Here is a 17,416-nt window from a genome sequence, read left to right on the forward strand (position 1 = left end):
TACAATCACAACTAGAAACTGCCGTCTCCAGAAGTTGAAGATGCAGAAGACGATGAGGAAGAGGATGAGGAAGAGGAAGAGGATGAAGAAGAAGATGTTGAGGCAAGCGGAAGTGGCAGCGAAGGTGGTAGTGGTGACAAAGATTGACATATAATTTGACATGGCGAGTACGGGAATCGGAATGGGAACAAGATTGACATATAATTTGATGGGTTTGCAAGCAGGGGGCAATGAAAATCTAGGTTTCACAAAGAAAGATTTGTAAAATTATTTGAATAGCAAATGACAACTTGATTTGCCATATGGGGATGCCGAAAGCTTGATGTTTTATTTAGACAATCAACGTAATTTAAACCCTGCATTTGTGTATTCTATACAGATGGACAGTGAGGATGACACAAATAATTGAAACATGACCTTTATATTGAAACATTTTTTATTCCCCTTAAATTTGTATATGGATAGTGGTACTAATTTGTATAAAACAATGATAGACCATATACATTATTGTAATTCTTCATTTGAAAATTTCAGTGTGCATAACAGTGGTTGGTTGGTTGCTCAATTATGGGATAGTTTTTTGTGTGGGTTCCAATACAAAAGTACTTCACATAAAGAGTTGGTATGTACAGTGGTTATTCTAATTTACCAAAAAATTATGAAGATATTAAGATTTGGTATGTATTAATGCGCTAACGTTTATGCAAACTTAGTAAAAACGGAATGGTTCCGTTTGATCACAGGTGTTGAAACGGAAATGGTTCTATTTAAAAATGAACCATTCCGTTTCAACTCGGTCATGAATATGATACCCAGGAAATGGTTCCTTTTTAAACGGAACCATTCCATTTAAACACTATGATCAGTCTGATGAAACAGAATGCTTCCTTTTTAAACGAAACCATTCCATTTCATCCCAGTGATCAGTCTGATGAAACGGAATGCTTCATTTTTAAACAGAACTATTCCGTTTCAACACTGTGATCAGTCTGATGAAACGGAATGGTTCCTTTTGATCAGTCCGTTTCAACACTGTGATCAGTCTGATGAACAAAACCATTCCATTTCAACACTGTGATCAGTCTGATGAAATGAAATGGTTCCTTTTTAAATGGAACCATTACGTTTTAACACTGTGATAAGTCTAATGAAACGGAATGGTTTCTTTTGATCAGTCCGTTTCAACACTGTGATCAGTCTGATTAACAGAACCATTCCGTTTCAACACTGTGATCAGTCTGATAAAACAAAATAGTTCATTTTTAAACGGAACTATTCCGTTTCAACACTGTGATAAGTCTAGTGAAACGGAATGGTTCCTTTTGATCAGTCCGTTTCAACACTCGTGATCGATCGATTAACGGAACCATTCCGTTTCAACATCGTGATCGATCCGATAAAACAAAATAGTTCCTTTTTAAACGGAACTATTCCGTTTTAACACTGTGATAAGTCTAGTGAAATGGAATGGTTTCTTTTGATCAGTCCGTTTCAACACTGGTGATCGGTCGATGAACGGAACCATTCTGTTTCAACACTGTGATCAGTCTGATAAAACAAAATAGTTCCTTTTTAAACGGAACTATTCCGTTTTAACACTGTGATAAGTCTAGTGAAACGGAATGGTTTCTTTTGATCAGTCCGTTTCAACACTGTGATCAATCTGATGAACAGAACCATTCCGTTTCAACACTGTGATCAGTCTGATGAAATGAAATGGTTCCTTTTTAAACGGAAACATTCATTTTCAACACTGTAATATGTCTAGTGAAACGGAATGGTTCCTTTTGATCAGTTTGTTTCAACACTGTGATCAGTCTGATTAACGGAACCATTCCGTTTCAACATTGTGATCAGTCCGATAAAACAAAATAGTTCCTTTTTAAACGGAACTATTCCGTTTCAACACTGTGATAAGTCTAGTGAAACGGAATGGTTTCTTTTGATCAGTCCGTTTCAACACTGTGATCAGTCTGATGAACGGAACCATTCCGTTTCAACACTGTGATCAGTCGATGCGATAAAAAAAATAGTTCCTTTTTAAACGGAACTATTCCGTTTTAACACTGATAAGTCTAGTGAAACGGAATGGTTTCTTTTGATCAGTCCGTTTCAACACTGTGATCAATCTAATGAACGAACCCATTCCGTTTCAACACTGTGATCAGTCTGATGAAATGAAATGGTTCCTTTTTTAAACGGAAGCATTCATTTTCAACACTGTAATATGTCTAGTGAAACGGAATGGTTCCTTTTGATCAGTTTGTTTCAACACTGTGATTAGTCTGATGAAACGGAATGCTTTCTTTTTAAACGGAACCATTCCATTTCAAATGGGTCATGAATATGCTAAAACAGAATGATTCCTTTTTAAACGAAACGAGTCCGTTTCAACACTGTGATCAATCTGATGAAACGGAATGGTTTCTTTTTAAACGGAACCATTCCGTTTCAACACGGTGATCAGTCAGATGAAACGGAATGGTTCCTTTTTAAACGGAATCATTCCGTTTCAAGTAGCTTCAAAACGGAATCATTTCGTTTCCTCCTTGTGATCAGTCTGATGAAATGGAATTATTCTGTTTCAAGTAGCTTCAGAACGGAACCATTCCGTTTTACCCACTTTGTATAAACGTTAGCGCATGGTCACATACCAAATCTTCATATCATAACATTTTTTTTGGTAAATTAGAATAACCACTGTACATACCAACTCTTTATGTGAAGTACATTTGTATTGGAACCCAAAAAAAAACTATCCCATAATTGAGCAACCAACCATGGGGTAAAAAAAATAACATGTCATCTCACCAGACTCTGCTAGCTTTTTCACCTCATGAACCAACCAAACCATACTTTTAAAATTTCATGGAAAATAACTTTTCTCCACCCCACCTTTATTCCAACAAACAATTGGTGTCTAAGGAAGTTTTAGATTTGAATCTTCGTCCTTATACATTTCTTCCCTTTCTTGTCACCTTTTCCTCAGTAAGAAATGCTATTTTTTTCAAGATCTAGCTCAAATTTTAATACATTCTATGTAAATCTATCAAATGTTGAGAAGTTGAGAGAAAACAAAAGTGACTTGCTCTCCTAGAGTCCAAGCCATACAGAGTAAAAATCTTTATGGGTCTTTTTTGACATTATGTAGTTGAAGTATGTGGTTGCAGCTAACCAGAGATTACATGTCCCCCACCTCAATAAAAGAATCAACCCTCCCATCTTTACTGCCTCATAACTAGAAAGATCTCTTTCATCATTCAAGTAGGCAGTTGTTAAAATAACTTGAGGGCTCATATGCCCCAACCAGTCAATAATGGAAGCATAGCTTATCCATGTTCCTTGCCATCAATAGAATATAGAAGCAGCAAGGTCTCCCACATCATGCAAGTTTAGAGACTTGTTATCAGAAGTAGCACACAATGAACATCTCTACATACCACCATCCAAGGAAAAGCCAATCTAAGCAGCAAGGTCTCCTACAACATGCAAGTTTAGAGACTGGTTATCAGAAGTAGTACACAATGAACATCTCTATACACCACCATTCAAGGAAAAAGCAATCTTCAGATAATCAAATATTACAAAGATTTCATGATCATTCAAACTACCAACTTATTGACATAAACAACACCTTCCCACTATCCTATATAGAAAACCTAAAATGGGGGGAAATAAACTTCACAATACCATAAAGACATGTTCTAGATTGATTGTCGAACATTTACAAGAGAGGAAAGCAAACACTCTGAAATCAGCAAATGCATGGCTTCCTTTGCTTAATAATAAATATTCCCTCTACTTTCAGACCAATCTTTGCTTCGAGCTTTAAGATTCAGACAGCATGGTCAAACAGAAGATGCTTCTCCAACCCCATTATCTGAAGTTGTACATGCATGGAGCATAGTGCAGATATCTGTCATTTCAAGGAATTCCTCCGCATTGTCCATCAACAGAGGTCCATATTCGAAAACTAGCTTCTTGCACTGCCAGAAAAATTGAAATAGCAGACAAACAAATATAAGCAAGAGAAATGAATTGGCTTTTCTGGAAAATTGGTTCATTGCATATTTGTGGAAAGTCGTAGAAAAAATTCCTCTGAATTAATGGATGGACAGACAGAACCTAGTTGAGGTAACTTATTGGGAATGGAATATATTAAAAAAAAAAAATGGCCCACAAAGGTGAATGTTTATGGGAAGGTTTTCAGAATGGATTACATAATGGAAATTCATAGCATCTTTAAAAAATGAGAAATTGGTGCACTTGAAGTTGAATACAGACCCAAATCTTAAAGGAAACAAGAAAGCATGAGTCCTATGTATTAGTTTAAACAACTCAATCACACCAAATCAATGACCTGTAAAAACATATAAGATACAAAAGTCTTCACCTCCTTCACATAGCTCTCCACTGCATCACATCCCTTTAGAAGAATCTCGATTACATCCAACTGCAATAATTACCAAAGATAAGCAAAAGCGTCAATTAGAAACAGCCACCATATAAGTCGCATCCATTAAATTTTTTATTGGAAGTAATTTTCATTTTATTGACACGTAAAATGTAATCCAGAACTTATTTCATAAAGAGCTTCACTCGGTGAAGCCTCTTTTATTACAAAACAGTAACTTGAATTTCCAGCCAACCACAAACTTAAAGCCTGCATGCTATATAGCTTTTTTCTTTCCTTTTTCTTAACGGGTCCATGTTACATAATTAAGCCTTAATGACAAAGTGGGATGCATTTTGCAAATGACATTACCATTTTTTCCAAGGAACCATCCTCTAAACTTTAATATTTGTTGTAAGGACTTGACCACAAAGCCCTCTATTGTCTAATACAACATACATCAGTCTTGACCATCAAACCAAATGCAAATTGCTATTTTATTTTGAATGTAGGCTAAACCCAAGGCCTATAAAGAAAATACATTGCTAGACAAAATCTATGCAGATTAGATAATTAACTATTCCAACAGAGAAACACAGATATGATTAAAATTCATAAAACAGATTTACACTGTCTACTGGTTCAGCAGTCGATATCCTCTTCTCTTCTTCTTATGAGTGGTCTTCTCCAGCTTCCCTTGCTTCATCTGATTGTTGAGGTTTCCCCTTGTTCCCCCTATCTTCTTTATCCTTCTTTCTTCTCTATTCTGTCCCCCCATTAGTAACCCTAAGAGTATCTAGTAGAGTCCAATCTACAAGTAGCCTGTTGTGGAGTAAGGTATTACCCAAGAAAAGAATTAACAAGACGATGAAGAGATATAATAGCTATCTACTAGTGGTTCTTTAATCTGTTACTAAATATTTCAAATGAGCACTAGTCATTAGCAACTTAGGGGAGAGAAAAATGAAGAGATAAGCGAGTCTTAAAAGTACAAATAAGTATTAACCATTGATCTTGTATGTATCTATTTTGACCCTCACTTTTCAACATCCAGCGCCTTGAGAACTATGGCCACACAGATAGCCAGGATACCCTTCGCAGAATATATACCATTTCCTGATTGGTGCTTGTACGAGATCCTCAAGTGAAGTTTTAATCCTAATAATAAACCCAAAGGCAAAAAGAATCCTACCCAGGAATGTGGCTACACCAGCACTCCTGTAAGTGTGTCTATATTCTCCCATAAGAAAATATATATATGCTCCCTTGTATTAATAAGAATAGATATACACAAACAGGAATCTCATACTCCTGGACAGAAAATTGTTTCAATTTTGCAATTGATCAGGAGATTAAGATTGATGAGAGGAGATTACAACCTCATGAGAAACATCCTTCAAAAAGCTGACAGCAAAATTTCCATGAATTCCACCGGTATTACATAAAACAGACCAGATATCATCTTCATCCTGGAAAAGAAAAATCAAGGGGCGGGAGGAGATCATGTATTATCAAAACTAGTAGGAGAAGTAACACTTGTTCACTTATAATTAGGCAAAACTTTAATTGATCAGAAAAATAAAAAGCTAGCAAATGAACAGTTTGTCCTGACCATAGGTAGAGAATTCCTAAATTTATGCTATAGTCTTTCTAAAAGTACATAGTAAACCACATATTTTTCAAAGTTCAGGATGATTCACATATTTTATACCTCAGTTGTGCCATTCTTAGCTTTTTCAAAATTTCCATATCATTATATTTGATTTTCCATTTTTTCCATAGCTGATCTACAATTCAATTCAAAACTAACAAATTTGAAAATATGGTTATATATTAAATATATGCCAAATTTTTTCCCTTACTTTTCAATGAAAACACAAAATCATAAAGGAGAGTATCTAATGATGTGACTTTCTATACCAAATTTTGCAATGGCCACAATGAAGACATGAAAAGAAAATGAGACAAGCAAAAGAACCAAGAGTGAAACCATTAGCCAAGATGGTAGCAAGCTACAAGAAGAAATGGCACAGAATAAGCAACAGATCATCACACTTGTGGGTATTTTTCCAAATTGAATAATAGGCCGTGAATTAATGATGCAAACATCTCCAGATCTGGCAACTTCATTAACTGAAAAATCTTTCTAACTTGATATCTAACTGAGGAACTAGTATCCATCAGACAATCAATCAACTGCAAATACCAGAAAAGTACAAAATTCAGAGTTAGTATACTGAGAAGAAAAAAAATCTTTCAAGTAAAAGGAAAATATAGATGGTTCTACAAACTTCTATCAAATTATGTGATCAAATTAGAAGTATCCAGCTTGCTGCCGTTGATGTTTGACAGCTGCAACACATCACCTGGGTGTCCAGGCACTTTGGTGATGCCTAGATGATGCCTTGTCCCCTTGGTTTCAACCCCCCCCCCCACCCCCCCAAAAATAAAAAATAGGAGGGAGGAAAAAATAAAAGTAAAAATAAAATATAAAAAAACTCTAAAAAGCCTTGAATTGCCTACATTCCGTGACAACTACAAAGGTTTCAGAATTCATAGACTGCTTTGGTTAGCACAACAGGACGTTGGCAATGACAAGAGAATACCATATGAATGTGAGCTTCTTGCACCCATCGATTATCTGACTTTATAGTTATAATAATGTTATTAACAGTATTTAAGTAAACATGCTTCGACATAGACCGTGAAAGCGTTTCTGAAAAATATATCACAAAAAAAAGTATACATAACAGGAAAAAAAGATTGAAAATCCTTATTAGCAACTCACCAACTGTATCAAAACTTTGTGAATTAGGAACAACACCACTAATGGGAACAACACCATGCGAAGGCCGAATCCCTTAAAATCCACAGTATGCTGCAGGGGCTCTTACACTTCCTCCAGTGTCAGTGCCTGGAAGGAAAACGCCAACAGTACAAGAAGGGTTTGTATGAGAACCTCCATCAGGGGGAAAGAAAAAGCAAGATGATAATATCTCAAGGGAGTAAATGTTTCGGACCTAAGGAGAAATCTACAAGGTTCCCTGCCACCGCTGCAGCAGACCCACTTGAAGATCCTGCAGGAATCTGATCTGGGAAAGAAGGATTAACAGGTGTTCCGTAGTGTATGTTTTCCCCATTGAGACTGCAATCAAAAACTAAAAGGCAACAAAATATTAAACATAAAACATGAACAGCTCTTCATCCCAGAAATTGTTCAAATAAAAAATAAATAAATGGAACATACTTGTAGGCCAATTCATCTAAGACGGTTTTACCAACAGATGTGGCACCAAAGCATTCAGAGAGTCAGAACAACGGGAGCAGTTGATACAGCAGCCGAGTGGGTCTTGGCCCAATCCGGATGACCAAATCCAGTCACATACCCTTCAACATTAAATCTGTTCACATAAACCCAAAATTTCAAGACCAGTTCAGAAATTGCAAATAAATAGACAAGTTAAAGAAAAATGAAAGAAGTCAAAAGAAGTAAACGAAGAGAGAAAAGAGTTAGACATGTCTTTGAAAAGTAAGGCCTTGGAGTTCAGTAGAAGCAGTTGGAGGAGTTAGTACGAATTTCTCCATGAAAGCTCCAAACGCTAGAACGAGTACCCAAACTAGGGCTTCTTGTTCAAGTTGTTGTTTCAGGCTACTTCTTCTTCTTCTCCGTTATAGCCTCGATCGAAAGCTCAATACGAAGATGTAACACGAAATCAGGGGTAAACCGAAAAACGCTGGAACGAGTTGGATTCTTGTTCAAGCTGCTGCTTATTCTTCTTCTCCAAGATGCAAACTTCGATCGATATCAGATGTAGCAAACAAAAATGCTTCAAGAGAAAGAAGATTCTTGTTCAACCTGCTGCTTCTTTTTCTTCTTCTCCAAGATGCGTTAGAGCTTCTATGATATCACGAAATGAGGTTTGGTTTCTTACCGTTTGGGTTTTGTGTTTTTCAAAAGATTTTGAAAATTGTATAATTTTAATTTAAATTTTTTTTTTTTTTTTTTTTTTTTTTTTTATTTTTATCCCCCCCCCCCCCCTCACCCCCCCCCCCCCCCCCCCCCACCCCCCCCCGCCCCCCCCCCCCCCCCCCAACACCCCCCATTTTTAAAAAAATTTTTTTTTTTTTTTTTTTTTTTTTTTTTTTTTTTTCTCCCCCCCCCCCCTTTCCCCCCCCCCCCCCCCCCCCCCCCCCCCCCCTCTTTCCCCCCCCCCCCCCCGCAAAATTGAACAAATTCAGAGAAGAGATGGATGTCCTTTGTTGGTTATCAACTTGGATTCAAATCTTAAAAATCCATCTTGAATCCAATATTTAAAAGACTTAATTATTCAAAAAAAAAATTCAAAGGTATACATATCGCCAAATTCTTTTTTTGGTAGAAATATATTGCCCAATTTATTCATGGTCACAGATATTATGATTTGATCTGTGTTGTACATTTATCCTGTCATATGATCGTGTGGAGCTAAAATTGTCAAAACTAAAGTAATGAAAAGTTCAAGACTATGATGATTTATGAGTCTATGACCGTACTTACGTGAGCGATCAAGTCATTGAGAAATCTTGAATAAATAATTGTTTTTGTTAATTTCTTTTCGAAAGAAAGATTTTTTTTAAGAGGTTACACTAGATAAGCATGATGGTCAATATGAGCATCCAAGCAAGCACCAATCAGGACGGGATTTTGCCTAATAATGGGATATGATCATATTATTTTATCTTCTTTCAAGATGATTTTCTTCATTAATAATTTCACGTTAGAAATCACAATATCCAAAAGCAGTAGATCCATATCCCTTCATAAACGAATTCCAGAAGGAGAAGCAACAAAAAACGGGTTTCTCTAAATATATACTTGAGAACATGACACCGCATTTTGTTTTTCTCTTCTGGTGAGAGCAAAAAATACCACACCAATACAACAATACTACTTATACGTCTGTGTTGGCTTATTGAAAATAATCCCCACACTACTACCACTGCTACTGTTCTCGTGAGGGTGGTTCCACAGCTTCACGAGTCCTGACTTTGGATAAGGATCTCATCAACGGTGTTTGCTCCGGGTGTCATCACTGTAAAGCCTGCAACAACAACAAAAATTAACCATTCATCCGTCAATGAGTATTTGATGAGTTAAATAAGCTAGAGTTTAGAGTTAGTACCAGTCGTAAACAGTAGGTGTGTTGGGTTCGGGCTTGTCAAAGAGCTCAGCTCCGATGGCTCTAGTGGCAAGGTTGCTCCCTGGGTTGAACACGCTCCTCCACACGTTTTCTTTTCTAGCTGACAATGGTGTTGCCGGTGTTTTAGGGCTCGCTGGCACCCTTCTGCTTCCCATTCCTAATTCCTCATCTACATACATATGATCGATGTGTATTTCAATAATATTGAAAAGTGATCTGGGTCAGGTTATATTGAGAGAGTGCATACCTCTTTCAAGATTCAAGGTCTTGGTGGTGACTCTCTTCAGCTGCTGATCAGGATGAGGCCCAGCCAAAACCTCATCCCAAAAGTTCTCTAGCAATACCATTTTTTTCCTTTCCAAAAACACACTTTTTCTTTCTCTTATCTCTCAACCGATCTCTCCTTCTACGAAGTAGCGGATAGGTGGAAGGTTGGTTTGGCTTCAAGCTTTTCTTCAGCTATATATAGTGAAATCTGGGGGTTAATTAATTACGATAATAATGTAAACCCCACAAATCTAATGGAATAATGGGTTTTTTTATTTAAATAAATGTAAAAAAGATCGAAAATACTCTTATTGAATATCTTAGTCTAAAGAAAATGTGGATAAGGTCACCTCGGAAATTAAGGATTTTTCATAGATGTTAACTTTGCCAAGATGCCAAGCATGACACTATGACTTATTTCTCCTGACTTTTGCATGGAAACTGGAGAAGTTTCTTCTTGGACACCGTTATGTTACGCCATAAATAAGCATTAATTTGCTGGATTTTTCTGTTCTTTTCATGGTTCATGCCATGAGCACTGGCAAGGATATTAAAATATATAATGAGTGATTTCTGCAAACTTTATCTACTTTTGTTTAATATAGTTCTTTATGATTAGAAGAAATGCCCCTCCTCGATCTTCATATTTTGAATTAAGATATTTCTTTTTATCTGAAACTTTAATCTCTTTTGATAATCATTTATAATTTTAAGTATTCAGATGGAAAGTTCTAATCAATCATTAATGTCTTGGAATCATTATTTTTTAAGTAATCAAAAGAAAAAAAAATAAAAATATAATAATTAAGGAAAATTCCAGATACACCTCAAAATGAATAGCAAAAATCACACACTCAAGAAATACATCAAATTGATAGAGACCTTAAAATATCACTTAAATTTACACAGTAGCACACTCTATTAATTTCATTAATTCATAGTAATATAATTTCATAATTTCTAAATTACCCTAATATCTTGTGACTTTACATTATTGCCCTAAACGCCTTGTCCATACTTCAAAAAACTTTCCTTGATCTATTATTTAAAAAAAAAAAAAAAAATCACTTCAAAAAGTATTTTTAATGAATTTACTCTTGTAGGTCTATGGGTGCCATGCGAATCCACCTTAGGAGTGTATTCTTGTAGTGGCTGCAAGAGTTCTGTACTCTGTTGTAAATAATTCGTTTTTGAAAGTGGAAAAAAATAATAAAAAAAAAAATTGATCTTTTGATTTTTCCTCTCCATTTTCGTGTGCTATATACTATCATCGGATTTTTTGTTCGAGTAGCATTTCATTGGAGTTCAAGACTTCAAAACTTAGTGAGTTATTGTATCTTAGAGGTGAAGACGCAAGGTCATCCAAATCTACACCAATAGAGTGGTTCTGACTGATTAAATTCTTCATGAATTTCTCTATCTATAATGCTTGTTTGCGTTTGTTGTTTTGTGTCTTATATGGTGCCCATAAGTGTAATTGAACTAACACACCATCGCACACACTCTCCCCCCTTTGAACGTTCCTTTTCATGAGAGGAGGTGTGGCCTGGTGAGCTTGCTTGGGTCACAAGCTCCTCTTCTGCTACAAATAGTGAAATTTGATGATTAAAATAACAAAGTTACTCCATAAAATTATAAAGAAATCAATAATTTATCTTTATAAGATTAAGGGAAGATGTGACAACTTAGAATTAGTGAGTTTATCCTACCCTTCGTACGTGATAAGTGCTTTATTTTTAAGATGGTGACCCCCTTCTTGATATACTTCATTCTGCATGACTGTTTAGTTTGTGAGATTGAGACCTTCCAATGGACTTTCTCTCTATAGGATGGTCAACAACAGATGCACCAGGAAAATGCATGTAACGCATCTACATAGAATCCAACACATGAAAGATTCTATCTGGATTCCTTATATGCATTCACGCGTATTATGTCTTTGGAGATTCACTGCCCTTTTAGAAAAAACCTCTGTACCCAGATTAAATGTCTTAATTCAACTATTCAAGGCTAATTATCTAGTTCAATTGACAACTGCACTTAGTATTAATGCCCATTGCGTATAGTTGGGAAAATACTTACCTGAGGCAGATAAATATACATAGCCTTCAATCTCGTTTCCCAACCAAACTGTTTTTAAACTATATCCAGACCCACCTCGGCCTTTTTCATTAATATTCTTATCATATGAAGAACAAAAAATTGTTATTTTCATTGCTTGATTAAAACCACTTTTAAAATTTAGAGCTTGATTTGATTAGATATAAGTATTCTGACCACCATGATACCCACTACACATTTGGATTTTCTAGTTTACCCAAAAAGAGAAAAAAGTTTCGATTTTCGAGACCTATTTTGGAATGTAACAATTTTCTTTCCCCTTGTTTAGGGTGCATAAATGGAGTGCGAGACCCGAACGAAGAGAAAGACTAATCATGCCAAGCCTTCACAATCTGCTCGGAGGTTCTCCTCTAGCTCTGGTGGGAAATCCAGAAAGAATGTCAAAATATTCTGCAGCACGAGGGGTACTCTCAACATCCAATCAGCGACATTATTCGCTTCTCCATAAATATGAACTATACTAACATGCCAAGTCAAGCACATCAGTGATCCAATGCCGTCTACTATCTTGACCGGCTCCCAATGAAGCACCCAACCAATGAGAGGCAAGATATGCCTAATTCATAAACTTGAGATGAAGCATAACCCAACCAAACAAAAAACCTCTTACCCATATATAGTAAATACAAGGGGGAATCCAAACCACCACAATGCTTGGCACTATAGTTGAATCTTCCCCCTCTTTGGGGAATCTGAACCACCACAATTCATTGGTAGGGTAGCAGTAGTAGACTTGGGCTCATGGGCGCTCAAGACGGATAACCAACCCGTGAGAGGAAATGAGAGCTTTCCATTTATTATTTGTGAATGACCAATAGGGTTAATGAGTCCGTAGTCCGAGTTGGTCATAGCCATAGTATACAATGGCTTTAGTGGAAAGGATACCAGAAGGGATCGAGAGAGGCAAGGAATGGAAGTATCTAACCCTGACTTGATATAACTAAATAGGTGACTTGCATTGGTCTAAGATTTACCCTAACATGCGCTAATACTCAGACCAATGGTGATGTGAGAGAGTGGTGACATAAACCCCAACCATGGAATGTCTGAGAGGGATATAGGACCCATGTACCACCGGAAAACCCAAGATACCGAGATGGTTGAGGGAGAGTGATTTGAGACCTAGCCAGAGGAGTATGGTGTTATGACTTAAAGCATGTCTACTACTAAAGACTAGCATTTATAGAGTTAGAAGCATACTTGCATGACTGTCTCATATCATATTGCATTCTTGTATGTTTTGTTATCATGTCATATGTGTTATTGTAGAATAAACTGCCTTGCTAAGTTCTTTTGAACTCATCCTGTTTGGGACAATGTTGTTATACTTATCTACAGGTACTGATGACTATGAGGGCCAAAACTACGAAGCCCAAGCGGATGACTCATACTGTACCCAAAGTAATGGCGGTTATGACTACGACTGTGAAGATTACCAGTACGTAATCTGGAGCTTTTCAAGATTAGTCCAACTCTATTATTGGTGCGTCGGTGATGGGACATTGAAGCTTTTACTTTTAGACATACTGTTTAAAGATTCAAAGAGACATTAGTTTAGACTTGGTTTACCTATTTGCTTTCCTTTTTGGAATCGGTTGTAATTTCCTTTAACTTTTGATCTACTTTTCCACTGCTCTTGTAGAATGATTTTTCCAATACACTCTACACTTGATTTATTCTTTTGGTATCATTTTCCGCACTTTGATTGAAATGTAATCTCTCTTGAATATTTACTTGATTATTCGTTTATAATACTTGAACATTGATTTAGTCATGTTCTTGACTGTATTATTATAAATGTGGGAGGTTGATTTCCTCGAACTGATCTTTGAGGCTGTGGATCACAAACTCGAATGTCAGGTAGGCTACCGATTGGGTGGCTATGAAAAAAGTGGGTAGAGGGTTGATCTCAAGTCAAGTCCAAATGGTCAAGTCATTAGGGTTTTATCAAATACACAATAAACAAAGAGTACATAATAATCCACTGCCGCACAAATTAATTCTTCAAAAGCACGCCTTCTAACCCTATGCTTTATATACATATAAACATCACACATCAACATAAAAGAAATGCTTCCAACTACTTTGGGCCACAAATTAAGAAACTTTATGTACAACAACACATGACAGTTTCATGGTTCTTGATCCATCATCAACGGTGCTAACTCCAGGTTTCATCACTATAAAGCCTACAACAACAACAACCCATCCATCAAACTTACATATTGATCATTCAATCAGAAAATAAAGCATGGTTGTAATTTACATTTGTTAAGTAACTATAGTAAGTACCAGTCATAAAGAGTAGAGGTGTTGCTTTGGTGGCAAGATTAGTGCCAAGGTTGAACACACTCCTCCGCACGTTCTCCTTTCTTGTTGACAACGGTGTTGCTGGTGTTGTAGGGCTCCCTGGCACCCTTCTACTTCCCTCTCCTAGCTCCTCGTCTACATACATATGATGGATGTGTATAACAACGATAAAAACAATAAAGGAGAAGTGATCTAGGTGAGACTATTGAGAGAATGCATACCTCTATTAGGGTTCAAGGGCTGGGTCTTGACTCTCCTCAACCCCTGATCAGGTCGAGGCCTAGCCAAAACCTCATCCCATAACTTCTCTATGAATACCATTTTCTCTTTTCACAAATGCACTATATCTTTCTTTGATCTTTCCTTCTGTGTAGGGCTGGATGGTTGGGAGGTTGTTCTGTCTTCAAGCTCTTCTACAACTATACATAGTGAAATTTGAGAATCAATTAATTAAAATAATAAGGTTCACCCACAAATCTAAGGGAAAAAAATGTATTTTTATTATTATTTTTTTTTATTTTAATGAATGGATTAAAGGATAAAAAAAAATGTTCTTATTGAACGTCTTAATCTAAAGGGAGGGTGGATTAGGTGACCTTGGAGATCGAGTAAGGATTCTCCACAGATGTGAATGTCTGTGATTTTCTTCTAGAAGTGTATAGATTTGCCAAGATGTCAAGCATGACACTAGTCTAGAAATAAGCATTTTGCTGAAGTTCTCTAATTGTTTGTGTTGATGCAGAATTCGGTCCCTCCTGGTCGAACGCTCGAACTTGCAAAAACGTGCTCGACCGATGTGGTCGAGTTTCGTCTCCGACAAACAAGTTAATTCAAACAAACCAAGGAAGCCAGCTCAATCTCTCAATGTATTCAATAACTTAAGAGTGCATACCTTATAATGATGAATATGTGGATATTTATAGATCTTAGGAGAGGTTACCTTAACTATGCAGTAATGGAGTTCGAATAGAACTCTGTCATTATTGCTAGCTTCCTGAGGAGAGGAATCTTATCCGCCAAGACAGTATTACTTGGATTGTAATTGTGGAGTCTGATATGGATTCTAAGAGTAACCCAACTTGATCGGAATCCTTATCCCTATCTTTAAGGAGGTTGGATATGATTCAAATTGTATACCTTGCTTAGTGCCTTCGTTTTATTTGTGGTCCAGCCAAGGTTTGATCAGTCCGGTTCTTCTTTGGTCGACCTAGACAGGTCTATTATAAAATATCCATAACAGTTTGATTATTCATGCCATGAGCACAAGATAGGATTTTTCCTTTTTTCTGGTAGAGAGCACAAGAGAGGATATTGTCATGTATAAAGATCTCAACAAACCATATCTACTTTTATTTAATATATATAGTTCCTTTTTATCTCTACAAACCATACATGTTGTTTTGATAATCATTTACAATTTTACACTTCTAAAAGGAAAGTGCTAACCAATCATAAATGTCTTAGAATCATAATATTGCACGTAAAAAATAATAATAATAATAACAAAATAACAAAAAACAAACAAAACAAAACAAAATAATCAAGAAGGCAATTCTTGTCTCCATCGGTTAGACTTTGAACTTAGAAGGCATTTGCCACACCGTTCAATATGATAAGATGTTATACTAGGGGAAGACCTATTTAATTCTTATCTTATCCACCACAATCATCCCTTAGATTTAATTTAATAAACAATTCATTTATGCTCCACTATTTATAGCAGAGGATCAAAGAGCTTGAAGCCTAACCAAGCTCCTATACATCCCATACTCCTACACAGAATAAAACATCAAAGAGAGGAGAGAGAGAGAGTTTCTGAGAAAATATGGTTATGCTAGAGAGTTTCTGGGACGAGGTTTTGGCTGGACCTCATCCTGATACCAAGCCCAAGCACTTGAACCTTAAAACAGGTACTCTAGTGTGAGCATTATGCATGTTAGATCAATTTAGCATGAGATGGAACAAAAAGCATGATCTGATGCATTCCATGAGCTTTAGAATTTGTATGCCTTCAAATATTCAATATTGTTTTAGTTATTAACTCTTATTGGGATTTAATTAAACATTTGTGCAGTAAATGAGGAATTAGGGGGAGAGGGAAGCAGATCATCGTTGTCGGCGCCAGGGAGCCCTAAAACACCGGCAACGCCAACAACACCATTGTCTGCTAAAAAAGAGAATGTGTGGAGGAGTGTGTTCAACCCTGGGAGTAACCTTGCCACCAAAGGCATCGGGGCTGCTTTCTTCGACAAACCCCAACCCAACACCCCTACTGTTTATGACTGGTACTTATTGAAATAACTTAACAAACAAGCTCTAGCTATTTGCCGATATATCTCTCTATATGTTTGATGCATCGATGAGTTATTTTTGTCACAGGCTTTATAGTGATGACACCCGAAGCAAGCATCGTTGATGATCGATCAGGACCTGTTAGACTTTTGAGTGCTCGTGAGGATAACTATCGATGGTGGTGTACATAAGAATTTCTTTGTGGTTCATAGTCGTTGGAACCCCTTGTTTTGTGTTGCTATACAAATTGTTTATGTGGAGTTTCACAGGGTAATGGGGGTTTGAAAAATCATTGTGCGAAATTTATGCCACAGAAGATTGCCATATGTGTATTCTTTGTTTATTGAGTTCTTGATAATTAATGAATATTGTATTACCAAAAAAAAAAAAAAGATTATTAATGAGTTTAAATTCATCTACCAAGTATTTGGTCCAGATTCTGTTGTAAGTAATGAAACTAAGATCTCTAGATCCACACAAAGGCATGAAGAGGTTCTGAAATTGAGAACCATATCTAACCCTAGTCAATTAGATATACATCTTGTTATAATACACTTCCTGTATTTGGTTTCTATATGGTTGCTTGATTGGTTAGCATATTTAATTTAAATTCAATCATACTCTTAAGTTTTCATCCAATTATGATACCCATCAGACAAAATAAATTATCATATAAAGATCAAAATATATAATTTGCTTCAGTCTTGTTTTACATTAGATGGGACGATTCTCTGAGTATATGACAAATATTAATATTGTAATACTCAATCAGCAAGAGATATGAAATTCTTTTAAAAAATACTTGATTTAGATAAGTAAAAGAACAAGCAATAAATCAAGTCACGTGTAGTAC

At 36.3% G+C, this 17,416-nt stretch overlaps 2 protein-coding genes and 1 pseudogene across 2 annotated transcripts; 1 reads left to right on the forward strand and 2 right to left on the reverse strand.

Moving 5' to 3' along the window:
- Nucleotides 1–5,429: 5,429 nt before the first annotated feature.
- On the reverse strand, nucleotides 5,430–9,258 carry LOC149004859 (amidase 1-like; annotated as a pseudogene).
- Nucleotides 9,259–9,437: 179 nt separating this feature from the next.
- LOC149004860 (dormancy-associated protein homolog 1-like) lies at nucleotides 9,438–9,920 on the reverse strand. Its single transcript, XM_089169142.1, has 3 exons — nucleotides 9,821–9,920; nucleotides 9,556–9,742; nucleotides 9,438–9,474 (listed from the first exon to the last, which is right to left on the reverse strand). The coding sequence occupies exons 1-3, from the start codon at nucleotides 9,918–9,920 to the stop codon at nucleotides 9,438–9,440; spliced, it is 324 nt and encodes a 107-aa protein (XP_089025268.1).
- Nucleotides 9,921–16,096: 6,176 nt separating this feature from the next.
- Nucleotides 16,097–16,687, forward strand: LOC149004861 (auxin-repressed 12.5 kDa protein-like). The gene is made up of 3 exons (XM_089169358.1): nucleotides 16,097–16,181; nucleotides 16,346–16,556; nucleotides 16,651–16,687. Exons 1-3 carry the CDS (start codon nucleotides 16,097–16,099, stop codon nucleotides 16,685–16,687), a joined length of 333 nt encoding a protein of 110 aa, XP_089025484.1.
- Nucleotides 16,688–17,416: the final 729 nt, after the last annotated feature.

This window comes from Hakea prostrata, chromosome 9, assembly GCF_041222555.1.
Source record: "Hakea prostrata isolate BN-2017 chromosome 9, UWA_Hpros_2, whole genome shotgun sequence".
Taxonomy (NCBI): domain Eukaryota; kingdom Viridiplantae; phylum Streptophyta; class Magnoliopsida; order Proteales; family Proteaceae; genus Hakea; species Hakea prostrata.

Coding starts and splice junctions, on each gene's coding strand:
- LOC149004860 (XM_089169142.1), bottom strand. CDS start 9,920: ATGGTATTGCTAGAGAACTTTTGGGATGAGGTTTTGGCTGGGCCTCAT. Junction 9,743..9,820: donor GACCTTGAATCTTGAAAGAG/GTATGCACTCTC, acceptor ATATGTATGTAG/ATGAGGAATTAGGAATGGGA. Junction 9,475..9,555: donor ACACCTACTGTTTACGACTG/GTACTAACTCTA, acceptor TTGTTGTTGCAG/GCTTTACAGTGATGACACCC.
- LOC149004861 (XM_089169358.1), top strand. CDS start 16,097: ATGGTTATGCTAGAGAGTTTCTGGGACGAGGTTTTGGCTGGACCTCAT. Junction 16,182..16,345: donor GCACTTGAACCTTAAAACAG/GTACTCTAGTGT, acceptor ACATTTGTGCAG/TAAATGAGGAATTAGGGGGA. Junction 16,557..16,650: donor ACCCCTACTGTTTATGACTG/GTACTTATTGAA, acceptor TTTTTGTCACAG/GCTTTATAGTGATGACACCC.